The sequence below is a fragment of the Pseudophryne corroboree genome, chromosome 5, assembly GCF_028390025.1.
Source record: "Pseudophryne corroboree isolate aPseCor3 chromosome 5, aPseCor3.hap2, whole genome shotgun sequence".
NCBI classification, from domain to species: domain Eukaryota; kingdom Metazoa; phylum Chordata; class Amphibia; order Anura; family Myobatrachidae; genus Pseudophryne; species Pseudophryne corroboree.
Window position 1 is genome coordinate 602,552,919 of NC_086448.1, and position 21,388 is coordinate 602,574,306.

Here is a 21,388-nt window from a genome sequence, read left to right on the forward strand (position 1 = left end):
ATTAAGTCACCTGTGCTGGAGCCTGGATATCACTAAAACCTGCACTGTTGGTGTGCCTTGAGGACCGTGGTTGGGAATGCCTGTCCTAGAGGGTGCTGGGGTTCACATTAGTACCATGGGGATGTACCAAAGCTCCCAGAACGGGAGGGAGAGCGCGGAGGCTCCTGCAGAACTGATTGACCAAACTTCAGGTCCTCAGCGGCCAAAGTATCGAACTTGTAGAACTTTGCAAACGTGTTCGACCCAGACCAAGTAGCCGCTCGGCAAGGCTGTAAAGCCGAGACACCCCAGGCAGCCGCCCAGGAAGAACCCACCTTACGAGTAGTGTGGGCCTTAACAGACGTAGGACACGGCAAGCCTGCCGTAGTATACGCATGCTGGATAGTGAACCTGATCCAGCGAGAGATTGTCTGCTTAGAAGCAGGACACCCAAGTTTCTTGGGATCATACAGGACAAAGAGTCCGATTTCCTGTGACAAGAAGTCCTCTTCACATAGATATTCAGAGCCCTTACAACATCCAAGGACTTTGATGAAATTGAGGAGTCAGTAGCAACTGGCACCACAATAGGTTGGTTAATATGAAATGCCGACACAACCTTTGGAAGAAACTGATGACGTGTCCGAAGTTCAGCCCTATCTTCATGGAGATTAAGTATGGGCTTCTACAGGACAAAGCCCCCAACTCCGACACACATCTAGCAGAAGTTAAGGCCAACAAAGTGACAGCCTTCCACGTGAGAAACTTGACCTCAACCTCCTGTAGAGGCTCAAACCAGTCCGACTGAAGGAACTGCAACACCACGTTAAGATCACAGGGCACCGTAGCCGGCACAAAGGGAGGTTGGATGTGCACAACTCCCTTCAAAAAAGTCTGAACCTCAGGGAGGGCAGCCAACCGTTTCTGGAAGAAAATGGATAGGGCCGAAAATTGGACCTTTATGGATCCCAACTTGAGGCCCATATCCACACCTGCTTGCAGGAAGAGGAGAAAACTTCCCAGTTGAAACTCTACCGTAGGTAACTTCTTGGACTCACACCAAGATACATATTTTTTCCAAATACGATGGTAATGTTTAGACGTAACTCCTTTCCTAGCCTGTATCAGGGTAGGAATAACCTTGTTCGGAATGCCCTTTCCGAGCTAGTATCTGGCGTTCAACCGCTATGCCGTCAAACGCAGCTGCGGTAAGTCTTAATAGGCGAACGGCCCCTGCTGCAGCAGGTCCTCCCGAAGAGGAAGAGGCCTCGGCTCTTCTAGCAGTAGATCCAGAAGATCCGCGTACCAAGACCTTCTTGGCCAGTCTGGTGCAATGAGGATCGCTTGAACCCTTGTTCTCCTTATGAGCTTTAGCACTCTTGGAATGAGTGGGAGTGGTTAAAACACGTACACTGACTGGAAAACACACGGAGTCACCAGGGAGTCCACCGCCACTGCTTGCGGGTCCCTCGACCTGGAACAATATCGCCGAAGCTTCTTGTTGAGACTAGAGGCCAACATGTCTATTTGAGGTACACCCCAAAGATCTGTTACCTCAGTGAACACCCCCGGATGGAGTCCCCACTCTCCTGGATGGAGATCGTTTCTGCTGAGGAAGTCCACTTCCCAGTTGTCTGTCCCGGAATGAAGATTGCCGACAGCACCAACGCAAGTTTTTCTGCCCAGAGGATGATTCTTGTTACCTCTGACATAACAGCTCTGCTCTTCATTCCGCCCTGTCGTTTGATGTAAGCCACTGCCGTTACATTGTCCGACTGCACTTGAATGGCCCGATTTCTCAGAAGATGGGCCACTTGGAGAAGACCATTGTAAATGGCTCTTAGTTCTAGACTGTTTATCAGCAGGCCGGCTTCCAGACTTGACCACCTTCTTTGGAAGGTGGTGACTGCGCCCCAGCCTCGGAGACTTGCATCTTTGGTTATAAGGATCCAGTGTTGAATCCCGAACCTGCGGCCTTCCAGAAGGTGAGGCAGTTGCTACCACCAGAGGAGCGAAATCCTGGCCTTTGGTGACAGACGTATCCTCTGGTGCATATGTAGATGGCATCCGGACCACCTGTCCAGGAGATCCAGTTGGAAGGACAGAGCATGAAACCTCCCATACTCTAGAGCCTCGTAAGAGGCCACCATCTTTCCCAGAAGGCGAACGCACTGATGAACAGACACCCGTGTTGGCTTTAGGATCTCCCGGAACATTGTTTGTATCACCAACGCTTTTTACTCTGGAAGAAACACCCTCTGCACTTCCGTGTCGAGGATTATTCCCAGAAATGACATCCTCCTGGTTGCTTCCAAATTTGATTTTGGAAGATTCAGGATCCAAGCGTGTTCCCTGAGCAGGTGGGTCGTGAGAATGATGGACTGTAACATCTTCTCCTTGGACGGTGCCTTTACCAGCAGATCGTCTAGATATGGAATTATGTTCACCCCCTGTCTGCGGAGGAGAACCATCATTTCCACCATCACCTTGGTGAATACCCTCGGTGCTGTGGAGAGGCCAAATGGCAGAGCCTGGAACTGATAGTGACAGTCCCACAGTGCGAATTGGAGAGAAGCCTGATGCGGCGGCCAAATTAGAATGTGTAGGTACACATCCTTGCTATCCAGGGATACCAGGAAATCCCCCTCTTCCAGACTTGATATCACCGCCCTTAGAGACTCCATTTTGAACTTGAACTCCTTCAGAAAGGGATTTAGCGATTTTAGATTCAGAATGGGCCTTGGTTTCGGTACCACGAAAAGGAACGAACAGTAACCTTTGTTTTGCATATGAAGAGGGACCGGTACAATAACCTGTGCCTCCACCAACTTCTGGACGGCTGCCTGCAGGACAGCCCTGTCTGCCAGCAAAGCTGGCAAGCCTGATTTGAAGAATCGGTGAGGAAGGAGATCTTGAAATTCCAGTCTGTACCCCTGGGACACGATATCTTGTACCCAGGGATCCAGGCCGGATGACACCCAGACGTGACAGAAATGCCAGAGTCTCGCTCCCACCGGCCCCACCTCCGGGGCGTGCAGTCCACCGTCATGCGGAGGACTTTGGCGTACCTGAAGCAGGTTTCTGTTCCTGGCAACCCGCCGTAGCAAATTTCTTGGATTTGGGCCGGCCTCCCATAAAGAAGGTGTTGGACGGTCTGGCCTTTCAAGGCTTGGCAGCTCGAAAGGGCTGTGATGACGTTAAAGAAAAGGGTTTCTTCGTAGCAGGTGCAGCTGAGGGAAGAAAAGGCAATTTACCCACTGTAGCCGTGGAGATCCACGCATTTAAATCTTCCCCAAAGAGAGCCTGACCTGTGTAGGGTAAGGTCTTCACACTCCTCCTGGATTCCACATCGGCAGACCACTGGCGCAGCCACAGTCCTCGACGAGCTGAGACAGACATAAAAGAAATTCCTGCAGCCATGGAACCAAGGTCTTTCATGGATTTTACCAGAAATCCTGCTGAATCCTGAATATTACGCAAAAACAATTCAACATCAGATTTATCCATAGTATCCAAATCTTCAAGTAATGTGCCTGACCACTTTACTATAGCTTTGGCAATGAAAGCACTGGCAATAGTGGGACATAATATAGCCTCTGAAGCCGTGTACATGGATTTGAGAGTATTATCAATTTTACGATTAGCCGGCTCTTTCAAGGCGGTGGATCCTGGAACAGGTAAAACCACCTATTTTGAGAGTCTGGATACAGACGCATCAACAATGGGCGGGTTTTCCCATTTTTTTCTATCCTCCAAATGGCCACCAGGACCCTTTTAGGGATCTGGAATTTTTTCTCAGGGTTTTCCCATGCTTTTTCAAAAACAGCATTTAATTCTTTTGACGCAGGGAAGGTAGCGAGGCTTTCTTATTTTCAGTGAAGTAAGCCTCCTCAACCTGCACAAGTGTTGTATCAGTAATATTCAACACATCCCTAATGGCCTCTATCATCAACTGCACCCCTTTTGCAAGAGATGCTGCCCCCCTCAACACATCCCCACCACCGTCCTCAATGTCAGAATCGGTATCCGTGTCATCTTGCATAATCTGTGCAAGAGCATGTTTTTGGAAAATATACAGCGGGGGACCCTGAGGTAACAGAACTGGGCCAGACTGCCATAGAGTTCTGTAAAGCCCGAGTTGCAGACTCATTCTGTGCAACCCCAGTAGAAATCTGAGAAATCATAGATTTGATAGAGGATAACCACTCAGGCTCCCTTGCTGGTATCTGTGCTAAAACAGTGCAATCCTGTTGGAATGGGATCATCCTGAGAGGACAAATCCTCTGCAGCATATGACACAGAGTCCCTGGACATAGCTTAATGGAGACCACAGACACTCCACACACACACAGGGGAGGGCAGACAGAGTTTCACCCCAAGAATGGCAAGAGAGACGCAGAGATTGGAGCCAACCCACACACAGCACTTTTTAAGTAAAGGGAGACCCCCAACCAGCGCTGACTGTGCACCTTAATAGGTTACACAGCCTGTATACAGCCCCCCCCCCTTCTACAACCCCCTGGTACCGTGAGATAGCGCTGGAGTTGTTCTGGAGGGACTTGCTCTTCACTGACAGCGTTGTGCAGGAAGGAAAATGGCGCTGAACGCTGCTGGGTCCGCTCTGAGAAGCTCCGCCCCCAAAATGGCGCTGTCTTCCCGCTCTTCATAGGATTATACTGGCCTGAGGAAGTATGCTGGCAGAGATCCTGGGACTCCGACAGGCTGTGTGACCAGTGTAGGGTGTAGGCGCTGGCACAGGGCGTCCCTCACAGTGCCGCACTATGTACCACTGAGCCCCGGAGCGCAGTTAGTACTGTGCTCCATACCCTGTTGCCGCCATCTTCACACCGGCCCCCCGCTTGTTAGGGGGGTCGGTGACTCACTCGCACTGATCTTCTGGCTCTGTAAGGGGGTGGCGGCATGCTGCTGGGGTGAGCGATCCCCTGTGGCGGGTAACGATCGATCCCCTCAGGAGCTTAGTGTCCTGTCAGCGGAGATAGTGGCTCAGACCCCGCAGGGCGGACACTACTCTCCTCCTCCCCCCCCCCCCCCCCCCCCCCCCCTTCCCTCTTAGTCCCATGAAGCAGGGAGGCTGTTGTCAGCAGCCTCCCTGTAAGATAATAAACTCTGGAAAAAAAAAATTCTAAAAAGCTCTGTAGAGCTCCTCTAGCTGTGACCGGCTCCTCCGGGCACATTTTCTAAACTGAGTCTGGTAGGAGGGGCATAGAGGGAGGAGCCAGCCCACACTCTCAAACTCTTAAAGTGCCAATGGCTCCTGGTGGGCCAGTCTATACCCCATGGTACTAATGTGGACCTCAGCATCCTCTAGGACGTAAGAGAAAGACTGCTTGCCAGCGCTTTCTCTTGTTTTGTTTAAGATATTACAATTTAATACTTCACCTAGAAATGTACCTTTTTTTTTATTTTTTTTATTTCATTGCAGCCCCTCTTTACATTTTGATTTACAGCAGATATGACTGTATATGAGTAAAGTATTTCAGGAGCAACTGTTGCTGTTTATGAGTCATGAAAAAATGATAAAGACATTTCCACATTCAAAGTCTATCATTCTCCAACTATAAAGCCTGGTGGGAAACCCCTCTTCACTACAGACGGCTTCCTCAGTCCTGTTGTGAACCCAATTCTCAACATCTGTGCTTGTCACATTCAAACATTATTATTATATTGCTATGCAGCACTCACAGAAATTATACCTTGTTTTTTTCAGACATTGATACCATTGATCAATTTGCTCTAGAACATCAAATAAAAATTAACCAAAATAGCCAAAAGGTGCTTTCCCATTGACATTTCAAGAGAGTGACCGAAAAGACAAAGGGGTAAATTTACTAAAATGGAAGTTCTAGTTAAGATGGATGTTGCCTATAGCAACCAATCAGATTCCAAGTATTATATTCTAGAATGTGCTAGATAAATGAGAAGTAGAATCTGATTGGTTGCTATGGGCAACATCCCATCTTAAGTAAATTTACCCCAATGTGATTTATTTTATTCATATACAACACAAAAATCTTTGCGTTCCCTACTTAGGCATTAATCCATCTTTCCTCTAGATGCTGCTATGGCATTTGACTCGAGTGGGCGTTCTTGTGGGAAACAACGTGCAGTTTTGGCATTGGTCCTAATTATATGTGCAATTACTTTACTCAGCCCCTGTAGCTAGGATTTCTGTAAATGGCTATGTTTCTCAGCTGCGCCCATACTTAATTACTTACTGTATCTCTCCAGAGACCCGCATTAGCGCTGCTGCAGCAGAAGTCACCCCGAAAATGGCACAGCAACTGGTGATCTGCACATGTGCAGTAGATGTAAGCCACCAGGAACATACTGTGTGCCATGTTCCCAGAGACCTGCACATGTGCAGTAGAGCGGATGGTGCCCTCATGCGAGTGTGCACATGAGCCGCTCCTCTCTTAAACCGCCTGTGTACAGGATTTGGATAAAGTGCAATAAAAACAGTTTAGTTGTGAACCACTATTATAAAATTATTATTCACCAAAACCAAGGACTGCTAGGCACTGTAAGTTGACTGATACATTTGTATATCCTTACTGAAATATGATATATTGTATCTGAGGTCTTTGATAATAGGGCCACCATATAGCTATACGTAGGAGATATTTGCAATTGTATATTGTATGTGGGGTCTGTATGATCAGTAAATGTCATTGGAGCAGTATCATGGCTGTTGAGCATAGAATGACTCTAAAATGAAAAGAAAAGAAAAAAGAAAAAAAAAAAAAACACAAGGGCTCACAGTTTAAGTTACACTTTTCCAAATCCTGTACACTATACTTATCTGTATTTTAAGACTTCATTGTTTGGTTTTAATGTGTTTACTGTTGTATATTTATTATACTACTTCATTAGTGCACTGTAAACAGACACCCTTTTTCTCTTCTAAAATTTCAAGTCTCTCTTGTGTCTGTGGTATCACCACTTGCAAACAGATGTGATGACTCTTATAGGCCCTACACACGGGGCGATATGACTGAAAGATATGAACAATCTCGTTCATTAATGAACGAGATACCGTTCATATCTTTCAGTGTGGAGGCACAAGCGATGAACGATGCGCGTCCCCGCGCTCGTTCATCGCTGGTGCCCCGTCGCTTGTTCATGCAGGCCAATATTGACAATCTCATCCATATTTGCCTGCACTGCTATGGAGCCCCGTCACTGCTCCCCGCCGCCGTGTCACCTGTATCCACCGTCGGGCAGCTCGGCGGCGGATCGCACAGTGAGTAGGGCCCATTACATCAATCATACTGATTTAATAATTAAAGAGGTTTATACATGATTCTCATCAATCAATATGACCAATGCATTACTGCAGGTTCCTTATACCTTCAAAATTGCAACCAGCAGGATGTTATGTTTAGGTTTTACACCAAAATCTAAACATGTTGTCATTTTAAATTAGATATCTCGATTTAAAAATGTACCATGTGAAGGAATAATATAGTACCTCAACAAGGTATAACACCTACGAGGTGACCCAATTTTATTTAATACAAGTTAGGGGAGATCTGGACTTTAGATCCCCCCATATACATGGAAGAAAATATTAACTGTTTAGTGATAACCACACAATAACTTCTAAGTAATAACTATCATTTGAAAGAGGAAACTCCTGTTTTAAACAAGGGTGTCCCTACACAAGTTCATTCCAGTAAGGGGCCCCACAGAAACAGTGCAGTAATATTTCCGTAGCACAGGGTGATATTGGCCGGATTCGGATGTGGTTGGAAGGTGCATCGCTGTAGCTTACTTGCAAGCAGCAGCGATGCACAGATAACGGTAATGCAGCAGGAGGCGTCTGGTGTAAGTATACGATGGTGCATGCATTGTGATCCAGTGCATCATCGGAACACCTGCGTGACCCATGAAGTCACACAAGCCTAGTGTTCATTCTAGCACCCTGCACCTTTGAAAATCCATGCAGTTCCTCTTTCCTGCCTGGAGTGTCGCTCTCTGCTGTGGTGCTTCTCAGCACACTCTGATCTGTAATGTAGCCCATACACTTGTGAGATATGGCATACAATCCTTCGATTTCGACCGCATCTGTGAGAAAGCGAAGGATTGTATGCAAATTTAAAGGTACCATGCGGCAACGGCGTGATACGCGGGCACGCCGCTCGAATATCGCGTCTCGTGATAGGGGAGATTTTTTTTTGGGGGGGGGGGGGGGGGGGGTTTGGCTAGTTTAATTCTAGAATATGAACGTATGCGGTAGCATTACAATTTCCCTTTACGAAACTTAAGCATCCAAGCAGGAAGCTCCATCCTGGCACCAACCAAAACGAGATGTATCTGACAGACAAATTATTATTACTCATTAACAGTTTCTTATATAGCGCAGCAAATTCCATTGCGCTTTACAACTGGACAAATGGTGAGCATGAACTGTCAATACAGAGTTTCTAATGCTACCGAGTCCAATGGCTGTGAGCAGATGGTTGGCATGATATGTGTGGATTTATCTTGGAAACCCAACCCCTGAAAACAAATTTTTTCATATATATTTCTGTGTACAAATGTATCACTATTTTTAGAATACTGTTTCATTTTCAGCATTAGAAGGGGTTCTATATAGTAAAAGTGGTGCTATACAGTAAAAGTGGTTGCCGGCATGTTCCTTACCCAATGAGGTGTTTATGGCAAATTCACCAACATAATTAACCAGATAAGTTTCTTTAAAGAAATTATAACTGTACCCTTATGTTGTAGTGGACATTATGGAAGTGATTGTGTGACACTCTGAACTGGACCCCCTTAATTTGGACTACAAAGGGTATGCATTGTAGGCAACTGTTGGACTGGATAAGACATGAGTAAGGTCCCCTAATTTTCCCCTTGCTGAGCTTCGATTACTACCCATCCTGTTAATGCTGAAGGGATTAACACTCCCTGTGGAGAGTGGAGCTGCTGCTGAGGAGAAACGCTGTGAGAGCCACCAGCCTGCCCAGTACTGACAGAAACTGCGGGGAAAGGTCTCAGGTGATAGAGGGGAGTGGGTGAGGCCACTGACAGCAGGTTACCTCTGACGCACAGACACTCCAGCTAATGAAGGAAGGAAGAAAAGAAAGAAAAAGAAAGAAAAAGAAAGAAAGAAAAAGAAAGAAAGAAAAAGAAAGAAAAAGAAAGAAAGAAAAAGAAAGAAAGTAAAAGAAAGAAAGAAAAAGAAAGAAAGAAAAAATAAGAATTTACTCACTGGTAATTCTATTTCTCGTAGTCCGTAGTGGATGCTGGGAACTCCGTAAGGACCATGGGGAATAGCGGGCTCTGAAGGAGGCTGGGCACTCTAGAAAGATTTATGACTACCTGGTGTGCACTGGCTCCTCCCACTATGACCCTCCTCCAAGCCTCAGTTAGGACACTGTGCCCGGACGAGCAGACATAATAAGGAAGGATTTAGAATCCCGGGTAAGACTCTTACCAGCCACACCAATCACACCGTACAACTCGTGATACTATATCCAGTTTGACAGTATGAAAACAACTGAGCCTCTCAACAGATGGCTCAACAATAACCCTGTAGTTAACAATAACTATTTACAAGTATTGCAGACAATCCGCACTTGGGATGGGCGCCCAGCATCCACTACGGACTACGAGAAATAGAATTACCGGTGAGTAAATTCTTATTTTCTCTGACGTCCTAGTGGATGCTGGGAACTCCGTAAGGACCATGGGGATTATACCAAAGCTCCCAAACGGGCGGGAGAGTGCGGATGACTCTGTAGCACCGAATGAGAGAACTCCAGGTCCTCCTCAGCCAGGGTATCAAATTTGTAGAATTTTGCAAACGTGTTTGCCCCTGACCAAGTAGCTGCTCGGCAAAGTTGTAAAGCCAAGACCCCTAGGGCAGCCGCCCAAGATGAGCCCACCTTCCTTGTGGAATGGGCATTTACAGATTTTGGCTGTGGTATGCCTGCCACAGAATGTGCAAGCTGAACTGTACTACAAATCCAGCGAGCAATAGACTGCTTAGAAGCAGGAGCACCCAGCTTGTTGGGTGCATACAGGATAAACAGCGAGTCAGATTTTCTATCTCCAGCCGTCCTGGAAACATATTTTCAGGGCCCTGACAACGTCTAGCAACTTGGAGTCCTCCAATTCACTAGTAGCCGCAGGCACCACAATAGGCTGGTTCAGGTGAAACGCTGACACCACCTTAGGGAGAAATTGGGGACGAGTCCTCAACTCTGCCCTATCCATATGGAAAATCAGATAAGGGCTTTTACATGATAAAGCCGCCAATTCTGACACTCGCCTGGCTGAAGCCAAGGCTAATAACATGACCACTTTCCACGTGAGATATTTCAGATCCACGGTTTTTAGTGGCTCAAACCAATGTGATTTTAAGAAACTCAACATCACGTTGAGATCCCAAGGTGCCACAGGAGGCACAAACGGGGGCTGAATATGCAGCACTCCTTTCACAAATGTCTGAACTTCAGGTACTGAAGCTAGTTCTTTTTGAAAGAAAATCGACAGAGCCGAGATCTGTACTTTAATGGAGCCTAGTTTTAGGCCCATATCCACTCCTGCTTGCAGGAAATGCAGAAATCGACCTAGTTGAAATTCCTCTGTTGGGGCCTTATTGGCCTCGCACCATGCAACATATTTCCGCCATATGCGGTGATAATGCGTTGCCGTAATATCTTTCCTGGCCTTAATAAGCGTAGGAATGACTTCTTCCGGAATACCCTTTTCCTTTAGGATCCGGTGTTCAACCGCCATGCCATCAAACGCAGCCGCGGTAAGTCTTGGAACAGACAGGGCCCCTGCTGTATCAGGTCCTGTCTGAGCGGTAGAGGCCACGGGTCCTGAGAGCATCTCTTGAAGTTCCGGGTACCACGCTAGTCTTGGCCAATCCGGAACCACGAGAATTGTGTTTACTCCTCGCTTTCTTATTATTCTCAATACCTTTGGAATGAGAGGCAGAGGAGGGAACACATAAACTGACTGGTACACCCACGGTGTCACTAGAGCGTCCACAGCTATCGCCTGAGGGTCCCTTGACCTGGCGCAATATCTTTTTAACTTTTTGTTGAGACGGGACGCCATCATGTCCACCTGTGGTTTTTCCCAACGGTTTACCAGCATCTGGAAGACTTCTGGGTGAAGTCCCCACTCTCCCGGGTGGAGGTCGTGTCTGCTGAGGAAGTCTGCTTCCCAGTTGTCCACTCCCGGAATGAACACTGCTGACAGTGCTAGTACATGATTCTCCGCCCATCGGAGAATTCTTGTGGCTTCTGCCATCGCCATCCTGCTTCTTGTGCCGCCCTGTCGATTTACATGGGCGACTGCCGTGATGTTGTATGACTGGATCAGCACCGGCTGGTGTAGGAGCAGGGATCTTGCTTGACTTAGGGCATTGTAGATGGCCCTTAGTTCCAGAATATTTATGTGAAGGGAAGTCTCCTGACTCGACCATAGTCCTTGGAAGTTTCTTCCCTGTATGACTGCCCCCCAGCCTCGAAGGCTGGCATCCGTGGTCACCAGGACCCAGTCCTGTATTCCGAACCTGCGGCCCTCTAGAAGATGGGCACTCTGCAGCCACCACAGTAGAGACACCCTGGTTCTTGGAGACAGGGTTATTAAGCGATGCATCTGAAGATGCGATCCTGACCACTGGTCCAACAGGTCCCACTGAAATATTCTGGCATGGAACCTGCCGAAGGGAATTGCTTCGTAAGAAGCCACCATCTTTCCCAGGACCCGTGTGCAGCGATGCACTGATACCTGTTTTGGTTTCAGGAGGTCTCTGACTAGAGATGACAACTCCCTGGCTTTCTCCTCCGGGAGAAACACTTTCTTCTGGACTGTATCCAGAATCATACCCAGGAACAGTAGCCGTGTCGTCGGAACCAGCTGTGACTTTGGGATATTCAGAATCCAGCCGTGCTGGTGCAGCACCTCCTGAGATAGTGCTACTCCCACCAACAACTGTTCCTTGGACCTCGCTTTTATTAGGAGATCGTCCAAGTACGGGATAATTAAAACTCCCTTTCTTCGAAGGAGTATCATCATTTCCGCCATAACCTTGGTAAATACCCTCGGTGCCGTGGACAGTCCAAACGGCAGCGTCTGGAATTGGTAATGGCAATCCTGTACCACAAATCTGAGGTACTCCTGGTGAGGATGGTAAATGGGGACATGCAAGTAAGCATCCTTGATGTCCAGGGATACCATGTAATCCCCCTCGTCCAGGCTTGCAATAACCGCCCTGAGCGATTCCATCTTGAACTTGAATTTCTTTATGTACGTGTTCAAGGATTTCAAATTTAGAATGGGTTTCACCGAACCGTCCGGTTTCGGTACCACAAATAGTGTGGAATAATAACCCCGGCCTTGTTGAAGTAGGGGTACCTTGATTATCACCTGCTGGGAATACAGCTTGTGAATTGCCGCTAGCACCGCCTCCCTGTCTGAGGGAGCAATCGGCAAGGCAGATTTTAGGAACCGGTGGGGTGGGGACGCCTCGAATTCCAGCTTGTACCCCTGAGATACTATTTGCAGGATCCAGGGATCCACCTGTGAGCGAGCCCACTGATCGCTGAAATTTTTGAGGCAACCCCCCACCGTACCTGGCTCCGCCTGTGGAGCCCCACCGTCATGCGGCGGACTTGGAAGAAGAAGCGGGGGGAGGACTTTTGCTCCTGGGAACCTGCTGTTTGTTGCAGCCTTTTTCCCCTACCTCTGCCTCTGGACAGAAAGGACCCGCCTTTTCCACGCCTGTTTTTCTGGGTCCGAAAGGACTGAACCTGATAAAACGGCGCCTTCTTAGGCTGTGAGGGGACATGGGGTAAAAATGCTGACTTCCCAGACGTTGCTGTGGAAACTAGGTCCGAGAGACCATCCCCAAATAATTCCTCACCCTTATATGGCAACACTTCCATGTGCTTTTTTGAATCTGCATCTCCTGTCCACTGGCGAGTCCATAAGCCTCTCCTAGCAGAAATGGACAATGCACTTACTTTAGATGCCAGTCGGCAGATTTCCCTCTGTGCATCTCTCATATATAAGACTGAGTCTTTTATATGGTCTATGGTTAACAGAATCGTGTCTCTGTCTAATGTGTCAATATTTTCTGACAGTTTATCTGACCACGCAGCGGCAGCACTGCACATCCAAGCTGACGCAATAGCTGGCCTAAGTATAATGCCTGTGTGTGTATATACAGACTTCAGGATCGCCTCCTGCTTTCTATCAGCAGGTTCCTTGAGGGCGGCCGTATCCGGAGACGGTAGTGCCACCTTTTTAGACAAACGTGTGAGCGCTTTATCCACTCTAGGGGGTGTTTCCCAACGTGACCTATCCTCTGGCGGGAAAGGGAACGCCATTAGTACCTTCTTAGGAATTACCAATTTTTTATCAGGGAAAACCCACGCTTCTTCACACACTTCATTTAATTCATCTGATGGGGGAAAAACTACGGGTAGTTTTTTCTCTCCAAACATAATACCCTTTTTAGTGGTACCTGTAGTTATATCAGAAATGTGTAACACCTCTTTCATTGCCTCAATCATGCAGTGAATGGCCTTAGTGGGCATCAGGTTACAGTGTCGACATCTGGGTCTGCTTGAGGTAGCGGGCGTTTTAGAGCCCCTGACGACCCATGCGACGCCTGGGTAGGCACGAGCTGAGAAGTCGGCTGTCCCACATTTGGCATGTCGTCAATTTTCTTATGTAAGGAGTCTATACGTGCACTCATTACTTTCCATAAGCCCATCCACTCAGGTGTCTGCCCCGCAGGGGGTGACATCCCTTCTAAAGGCATCTGCTCCGCCTCCACATCATTATCCTCATCAAACATGTCGACACAGCCGTACCGACACACCGCACACACACAAGGAATGCTCCGAATGAGGACAGGACCCACAAAAGCCCTTTGGGGGGACAGAGTGAGAGTATGCCAGCACACACCAGAGCGCTATATAATGCAGGGACTAACTGAGTTATGTCCCCTATGGCTGCTTTTTCTATATAATATATACTGCGCCTAAATTTAGTGCCCCCCCTCTCTGTTTTTACCCTGTTCTGTAGTGTAGACTGCAGGGGAGAGCCAGGGAGCTTCCTTCCAGCGGATCTGTGAAGGAGAAATGGCGCCAGTGTGCTGTGAGAGATAGCCCCGCCCCTTTTCCGCAGACTATTCTCCCGCTTTTTTCCATATTCTGGCAGGGGTATTTTCCACATATATAGCCTCTGGGACTATATATTGTGGAGTTTTTGCCAGCCAAGGTGTTATTATTGCTTCTCAGGGCCCCCCCCCCCCCAGCGCCCTGCACCCTCAGTGACCGGAGTATGAAGTGTGTATGAGGAGCAATGGCGCACAGCTGCAGTGCTGTGCGCTACCTTGGTGAAGACTGAGGTCTTCTGCCGCCGTTTTTCCGGACCTCTTCTTGCTTCTGGCTCTGTAAGGGGGACGGCGGCGCGGCTCCGGGACCGAACACCAAGGACTGGGCCTGCGGTCGATCCCTCTGGAGCTAATGGTGTCCAGTAGCCTAAGAAGCCCAATCCGGCTGCAAGCAGGCGAGTTCGCTTTTTCTCCCCTTAGTCCCTCGCTGCAGTGAGCCTGTTGCCAGCAGGTCTCACTGAAAATAAAAAACCTAAACTATACTTTCTTTCTAAGGGCTCAGGAGAGCCCCTAGTGTGCATCCAACCTCGGCCGGGCACAAAATCTAACTGAGACTTGGAGGAGGGTCATAGTGGGAGGAGCCAGCGCACACCAGGTAGTCATAAATCTTTCTAGAGTGCCCAGCCTCCTTCGGAGCCCGCTATTCCCCATGGTCCTTACGGAGTTCCCAGCATCCACTAGGACGTCAGAGAAAGAAAGAAGGAACACACACACACACACACACACACACACTCTTCCTTTTACTGGGCAGGCACAGCTATTAAGAGTACTGGACAGTATTAAATATTGTACCTTTCAACAAAGGAGTCCATTTAATGACCAGCACGATCCTTTTTGGATATAAATTTACCTCAGGCAAGGCAGGCGCCAAGTAGCAAAAGAAACTCTAAACTGCCTTAGTGAACAGGGCGACAGGAAAGAGCGGACCCCTTGTGTATTTTAGACACTCCACAGCTTGCATCAGCCAGCTTTATTATACATTGCCTGCAATCTGTCACCCCTGCATAAGGAAAGTATGGTGCTTAAACTCATTACTGCTTCTGAACTGCTCAATTATCTACATGTCTGCATGCTTCCATCGTGCATTTACTTGCTCGCTCATGCTTAATGATCCCTGCTTGAACTTGCATGATACTGTTTACCCACTTGCTTACTTACTTGCTTTCTACGACGACAGATTACACCTAAATATCAGCTTATGCATGTTTCTCTTATTGACTGAGCACTGTCAGGAATCTGTAAGGCATGCATGTCCAAACTGCGGCCCTCCAGCTGTTGTGAAACTACATATCCCAGGATGCCCTGACACAGTTTTGCTGTCAGAGAATGCTAAAGCTGTGTCAGGGCATGCTGGGATGTGTAGTTTCTCAACAGCTGGAGGGCCGCAGTTTGGACATGCCTGCTGTAAGCCATTTTTTTTCCCCACTGAACTGCTAACCTGATAAATGTTACATTTGCTGCCTGATCTTTAGCATTACTTAACTGTGCTAAATCTTGCTATTGACTGCGATTAATCCGCCTCACCTCCTAGCTTTGAGACTTTAATTTGCAGGGTGTTCTGGTAAGAAAGAGACTTAAAGGGACTCTATGCTACTTCAGGCCAGCTACGAACTGAGTAGATGCTCGAGTAAAGCATATTTATAGTGACAACTAGGATTATCCTGTCACCGTGTGTTCATGTTCAAGAAGTACAGGTCATAAATACATTTAAAGTAAATGAGGGTATTATATTAGTACACTGTGACCTTTCATCCATATTACTACTGTGTTTATATTGGGAATACTATTGCTGGCTTCCATTGTTTTCATTATATTGTGAAGCGCATTTGCCTGTTAACCCCTTGATTCTAGAGTGGTGACAAGTTTTCCCGAATAATAAACTATATGTCACCGCCCTAACGTGTGGTGACTTTTGTGTTGGGGCTCTAGGCTTGGGGTTCCTCGTCCCTCTGCCTAGGTTTCCAACAGTGAGATCCGGTTCAAGAGGATCCCGGGCGAAGAATCCAGGTACGTCAACAGACACCTGCACTTGCACTGACCTTCCCACCTATACTTACCGGTTACAACTGTTCCAAGAAATTTACACTATTACCATTTAGCAGAAAGACTTTCCCCATGAGGCTAAATTGGCACCAGAATAGCGGAGGTTGTTAGTCTTTTTTCTAGATCAATACAATTACAGTCTATAAAAGGTTCAACTTGAAATTGCGTCTCTCACATATGTAAGAGTAAGATGAATCAATAAGGAGAAAACTGTACAAGAACATGCATGATTTGAGGAGTCATTTAGTAGAGAGTCTTGTGTAAAGAAAGGACATATTTTTAAAAGTTATAATGCAATCTTCAATTTATAAAAGAGAAAAAAGGTACATACCAGTCCTCAAACATCTGCTTTGTAAATCCTCCCCCAGGGATAGAGGTCTTTTTAGATTCATCATTTATCCCTGGATATAGAGACACCTTCTCCATTTCCTTCCATTCTAACTCCTTCATCACATCAGCCACCGATGTCTGCAAACCCGGAGTGACCAAGTAACGGAAAGGACTCCTGCAGATGGCAGATTACATCTTATCAGCAGATAGGGACATCACTTGCTAAAAAAAAAAAAAATATTCTTTCTTTCTTGACATCTCATGGCTAACTAGACATAAACTAGAGTATTTTACTTTCTGGTTATTAAAGACAGCAACATGACAATAGGAAAATGAACTAAGAAAATCATATGTATATAATAGCGGAGGAAAAATTCTATCTTCATCTGTTTGCTGCAGCCTAAACACATACCCAAAGAGCTGCTGGTCATCCCGGTGATAGGCATAGCTGCTAGATAGAAGAACCACTTTGGCAAATCCACACTTCTTAATCCAGCATGTTAAGGCTTGGCGGAAAGCTCTTGATTTTTTCTGCAGACAGATAAGACATGAGTACCATGGAAAATAAGATTTTACACTTACCGGTAAATCAATTTCTCGTAGTCCGTAGAGGATGCTGGGACTCCGTAAGGACCATGGGGAATAGACGGGCTCCGCTGGAGGCATGGTCACTTTAAGAAAGACTTTGGGTGTGCACTGGCTCCTCCCTCTATGCCCCTCCTCCAGACCCCAGTTAGAGAAACTGTGCCCAGAGGAGATGGACAGTACGAGGAAAGGATTTTTGGGTATCCCAGGGCAAGATTCATACCAGCCACACCAATCACACCGTATAACTTGTGATAACTACCCAGTTAATAGTATGAACAAACAACATAGACTCGGTCTAAACCGATGAAACAATAAAACATAACCCTTATGTAAGCAATAACTATATACAATTTTTAGGAAGAAGTCCGCACTTGGGACGGGCTCCCAGCATCCTCTACGGACTACGAGAAATAGATTTACCGGTAAGTGTAAAATCTTATTTTCTCTAACGTCCTAGAGGATGCTGGGACTCCGTAAGGACCATGGGGATTATACCAAAGCTCCCAAACGGGCGGGAGAGTGCGAATGACTCTGCAGCACCGATTGAGCAAACAGGAGGTCCTCCTCAGCCAGGGTATCAAATTTATAGAACTTTGCAAAGGTGTTTGACCCCGACCAAGTAGCTGCTCGGCACAACTGTAATGCCGAGACCCCTCGGGCAGCCGCCCAAGACGAGCCCACCTTCCTAGTGGAATGGGCCTTAACAGATTTAGGCAATCCTGCCGTAGAATGCGCCTGCTGAATCGTGTTACAGATCCAGCGAGCAATAGTCTGCTTTGAAGCAGGCGCGCCAACTTTGTTGGCTGCATACAGAACAAACAGCGCTTCAGTTTTCCTAACCCTCGCTGTTCTGGCCACATAAATCTTCAAAGCCCTGACCACATCAAGGGACTCTGAATCCTCCAAGTCCCGTGTAGCCACAGGCACGACAATAGGTTGATTCATATGAAAAGAAGAGACCACTTTAGGCAGAAATTGAGGACGAGTCCTCAATTCTGACCTATCCACGTGGAAAACCAGATAGGGGCTTTTATGTGACAAAGCCGCTAATTCCGAAACACGCCTCGCAGAAGCCAAGGCCAACAACATGACCACTTTCCAAGTGAGATATTTCAACTCCACTGTTGTGAGTGGTTCAAACCAAGGTGACTTGAGGAACTTTAATACCACATTAAGATCCCACGGCACCACCGGAGGTACAAAAGGAGGCTGAATATGCAGCACCCCCTTCACGAATGTCTGTACTTCAGGAAGAGAAGCCAATTCCTTTTGAAAGAAAATGGATAAGGCCGAAATTTGGACCTTTATGGACCCTAATTTTAGGCCCAAAGTCACTCCTGTTTGCAGGAAGTGAAGCAGACGACCCAAATGGAACTCCTCCGTAGGAGCCGTCCTGGCCTCACACCAAGAAACATATTTTCGCCATATACGGTGATAATGTTTCAATGTCACGTCCTTCCTAGCCTTGATCTGGGTAGGAATGACCTCCTCCGGAATACCTTTTTCCGCTAGGATCCGGCGTTCAACCGCCATGCCGTCAAACGCAGCCGCGTTAAGTCTTGGAACAGACAGGGCCCCTGCTGCAGCAGGTCCTGCCTTAGAGGAAGAGGCCACGGATCTTCTGTGAGCAACTCTTGCAGATCCGGATACCAAGTCCTTCGTGGCCAATCTGGAACAATGAGGATTGTTCTTACTCTTCTTGGTCTTATTATTCTCAACACCTTGGGTATGAGAGGTAGAGGAGGGAACACATAGACCGATCCGAACACCCAAGGTGTCACTAGAGCGTCCACCGCTACCGCCTGAGGGTCTCTTGACCTGGCGCAATACCGCTTTAGCGTTTTGTTGAGACGGGACGCCATCATGTCTATCTGAGGCAGTCCCCACCGACCCACGAACTGTGCGAAGACTTCTTGATGAAGTCCCCACTCTCCCGGATGCAGGTCGTGCCTGCTGAGGAAGTCCGCTTCCCAGTTGTCCACCACCAGGATGAATACAGCTGATAGGGCGCTTACATGGCCTTCCGCCCAGCAAAGAATCCTGGTCGCTTCTGCCATGGCCGCTCTGCTCCTTGTGCCGCCTTGGCGGTTTACATGAGCCACTGCTGTGGCATTGTCTGACTGAATCAGAACCGGTTTGTCCCGAAGCAATGCCTCCGCCTGGCGTAGGGCGTTGTATATGGCCCTCAACTCCAGGACGTTGATGTGGAGACAAGTCTCTAGATTCGACCAGAGACCTTGGAAATTTCTTCCCAGTGTGACTGCTCCCCAACCTCGGAGGCTTGCGTCCGTGGTCACCAGGATCCAGTCCTGAATTCCGAACCTGCGGCCTTCTAGGAGGTGAGCACTGTGCAGCCACCACAGGAGAGATACCCTGGCTCTGGGAGACAGGGTGATCCTCTGATGCATTTGTAAATGGGACCCGGACCATTTGTCCAGTAGATCCCATTGAAAGGTCCTTGCATGGAACCTTCCCGAAGGGGATGGCCTCGTACGATGCCACCATCTTCCCCAGGACACGCGTGCAGTCATGCACTGAAACCTTTTTTAGCTTTAATAGGTTCCTGACCAGGGCTATGAGCTCCTGAGCCTTTTCCATCGGAAGAAAAACCTTTTTCTGGTCTGTGTCTAGAATCAGACCCAGAAAGGTCAGGCGCGTTGTAGGGACTAGCTGGGACTTCGGTATATTGAGAATCCAGCCGTGCCCCTGCAACATCCTCACCGACAGCGACACGCTGTCCAGCAACTTCTCCCGAGATCTCGCCTTTATGAGGAGATCGTCCAAGTATGGAATAATTGTGACCCCCTGCTTGCGCAGGAGCACCATCATTTCCGCCATTACCTTGGTGAAAATTCTCGGGGCTGTGGAAAGCCCAAACGGCAACATCTGAAATTGGTAATGACAGTCCTGTACTGCAAATCTCAGGAACGCCTGGTGAGGGAAAATCGGAACATGAAGGTATGCATCCTTTATGTCCAGGGACACCATCCAATCCCCCCCCCCTCCAGGCTGGCGATGACCGCTCTGAGCGATTCCATCTTGAACTTGAACTTTTTCAAGTACAAGTTCAGGGATTTTAGATTCAAAATGGGCCTGACCGAACCGTTCGGTTTCGGGACCACAAACAGGGTTGAGTAATACCCCTTTCCTTGCTGGAGAAGAAGAACTTTGACTATCACCTGTTGAAGATACAATTTTTGAATTGCAGTCAACACTAACTCCCTCTCTGACGGGGAAGCTGGCAGAGCCGATTTGAAAAACCAGCGAGGAGGCACGTCTTCGAATTCCAGTCTGTATCCCTGAGAAACAATCTCTATAGCCCAGGGATCCACCTGTGAGTGAACCCAGACCTGGCTGAAAAATCGAAGACGTGCCACCACTTGAGCCGACTCCCCCCGAGAAGCCCCAGCGTCATGCGGTGGACTTTGCAGATGTAGGGGAGGACTTCTGCTCCTGGGAACTAGCTGCATGCAGCTTTTTTCCCTTGCCTTTTCCTCTGGCAAGGAAGGACGATCCCCGTACCTTCTTGCTTTTATTGGAACGAAAGGACTGCATTTGATAATGAGGTGCCTTTTTAGTATGCTGTGGGGGGACATAAGGTAAGAAATTCGATTTACCGGCCGTAGCAGTAGAGACAAGGTCCGAGAGACCTTCTCCAAACAACTCCTCCCCCTTGTAAGGCAACGACTCCATATGCCTCTTTGAGTCGGCATCCCCCGTCCACTGTCGGGTCCACAGGAGTCGCCTAGCAGAAATAGACATAGCATTTATTCTGGTGCCACCTTCTTGGATAAGCGTGTCAGCGCCTTGTCTACCTTCGGCGAAGATTCCCATCGTATCCTGTCCTTTTGTGGAAAGGGATACGCCATAAGAATCCTTTTGGGAACTTGTAGTCTCCTATCTGGAGATTCCCAAGCCTTTTAGCACAAGTCGCTTAGTTCAAATGAGGACGGAAAAGTGACAGGCTTTTTCCCTTTATACATGTGTACCCTCGTGTCAGGGACAGGGGGTTCCTCAGTGATATGCAAAACCTCTTTAATGGCAATAATCATGTAACGAATACCTTTCGCCACCTTTGGCTGTAATTTTGCATCCTCATAGTCGACACTAGAGTCAGTATCTGTGTCGGTATCTGTGTCAGTGATCTGGGATATGGTGCGTTTTTGAGACCCCGAAGGTCCTGGTGCCACAGGGACAGGCATGGTCTGACTACCTGACTGATCCCTAGCTTCAGCCTTGTCTAATCGTTTATGCAGTAAATTTACATTTGCATTCAAGACA

General features: G+C 47.7%; 1 protein-coding gene across 1 annotated transcript in view; it reads right to left on the bottom strand.

Annotated features, from left to right (window-relative positions):
* The window catches only part of PSMG2 (proteasome assembly chaperone 2), a 79,806-nt gene that overhangs the window by 22,902 nt on the left and 35,516 nt on the right, over positions 1-21,388 (bottom strand). Inside the window, exons 4-5 of the mRNA XM_063923424.1 lie at positions 16,932-17,050; positions 16,521-16,694 (exon numbers count right to left, since the gene is read on the bottom strand). Of these exons, the coding sequence (XP_063779494.1) occupies positions 16,521-16,694; positions 16,932-17,050 (293 nt within the window). The remainder of the gene's footprint in view (positions 1-16,520; positions 16,695-16,931; positions 17,051-21,388) is intronic.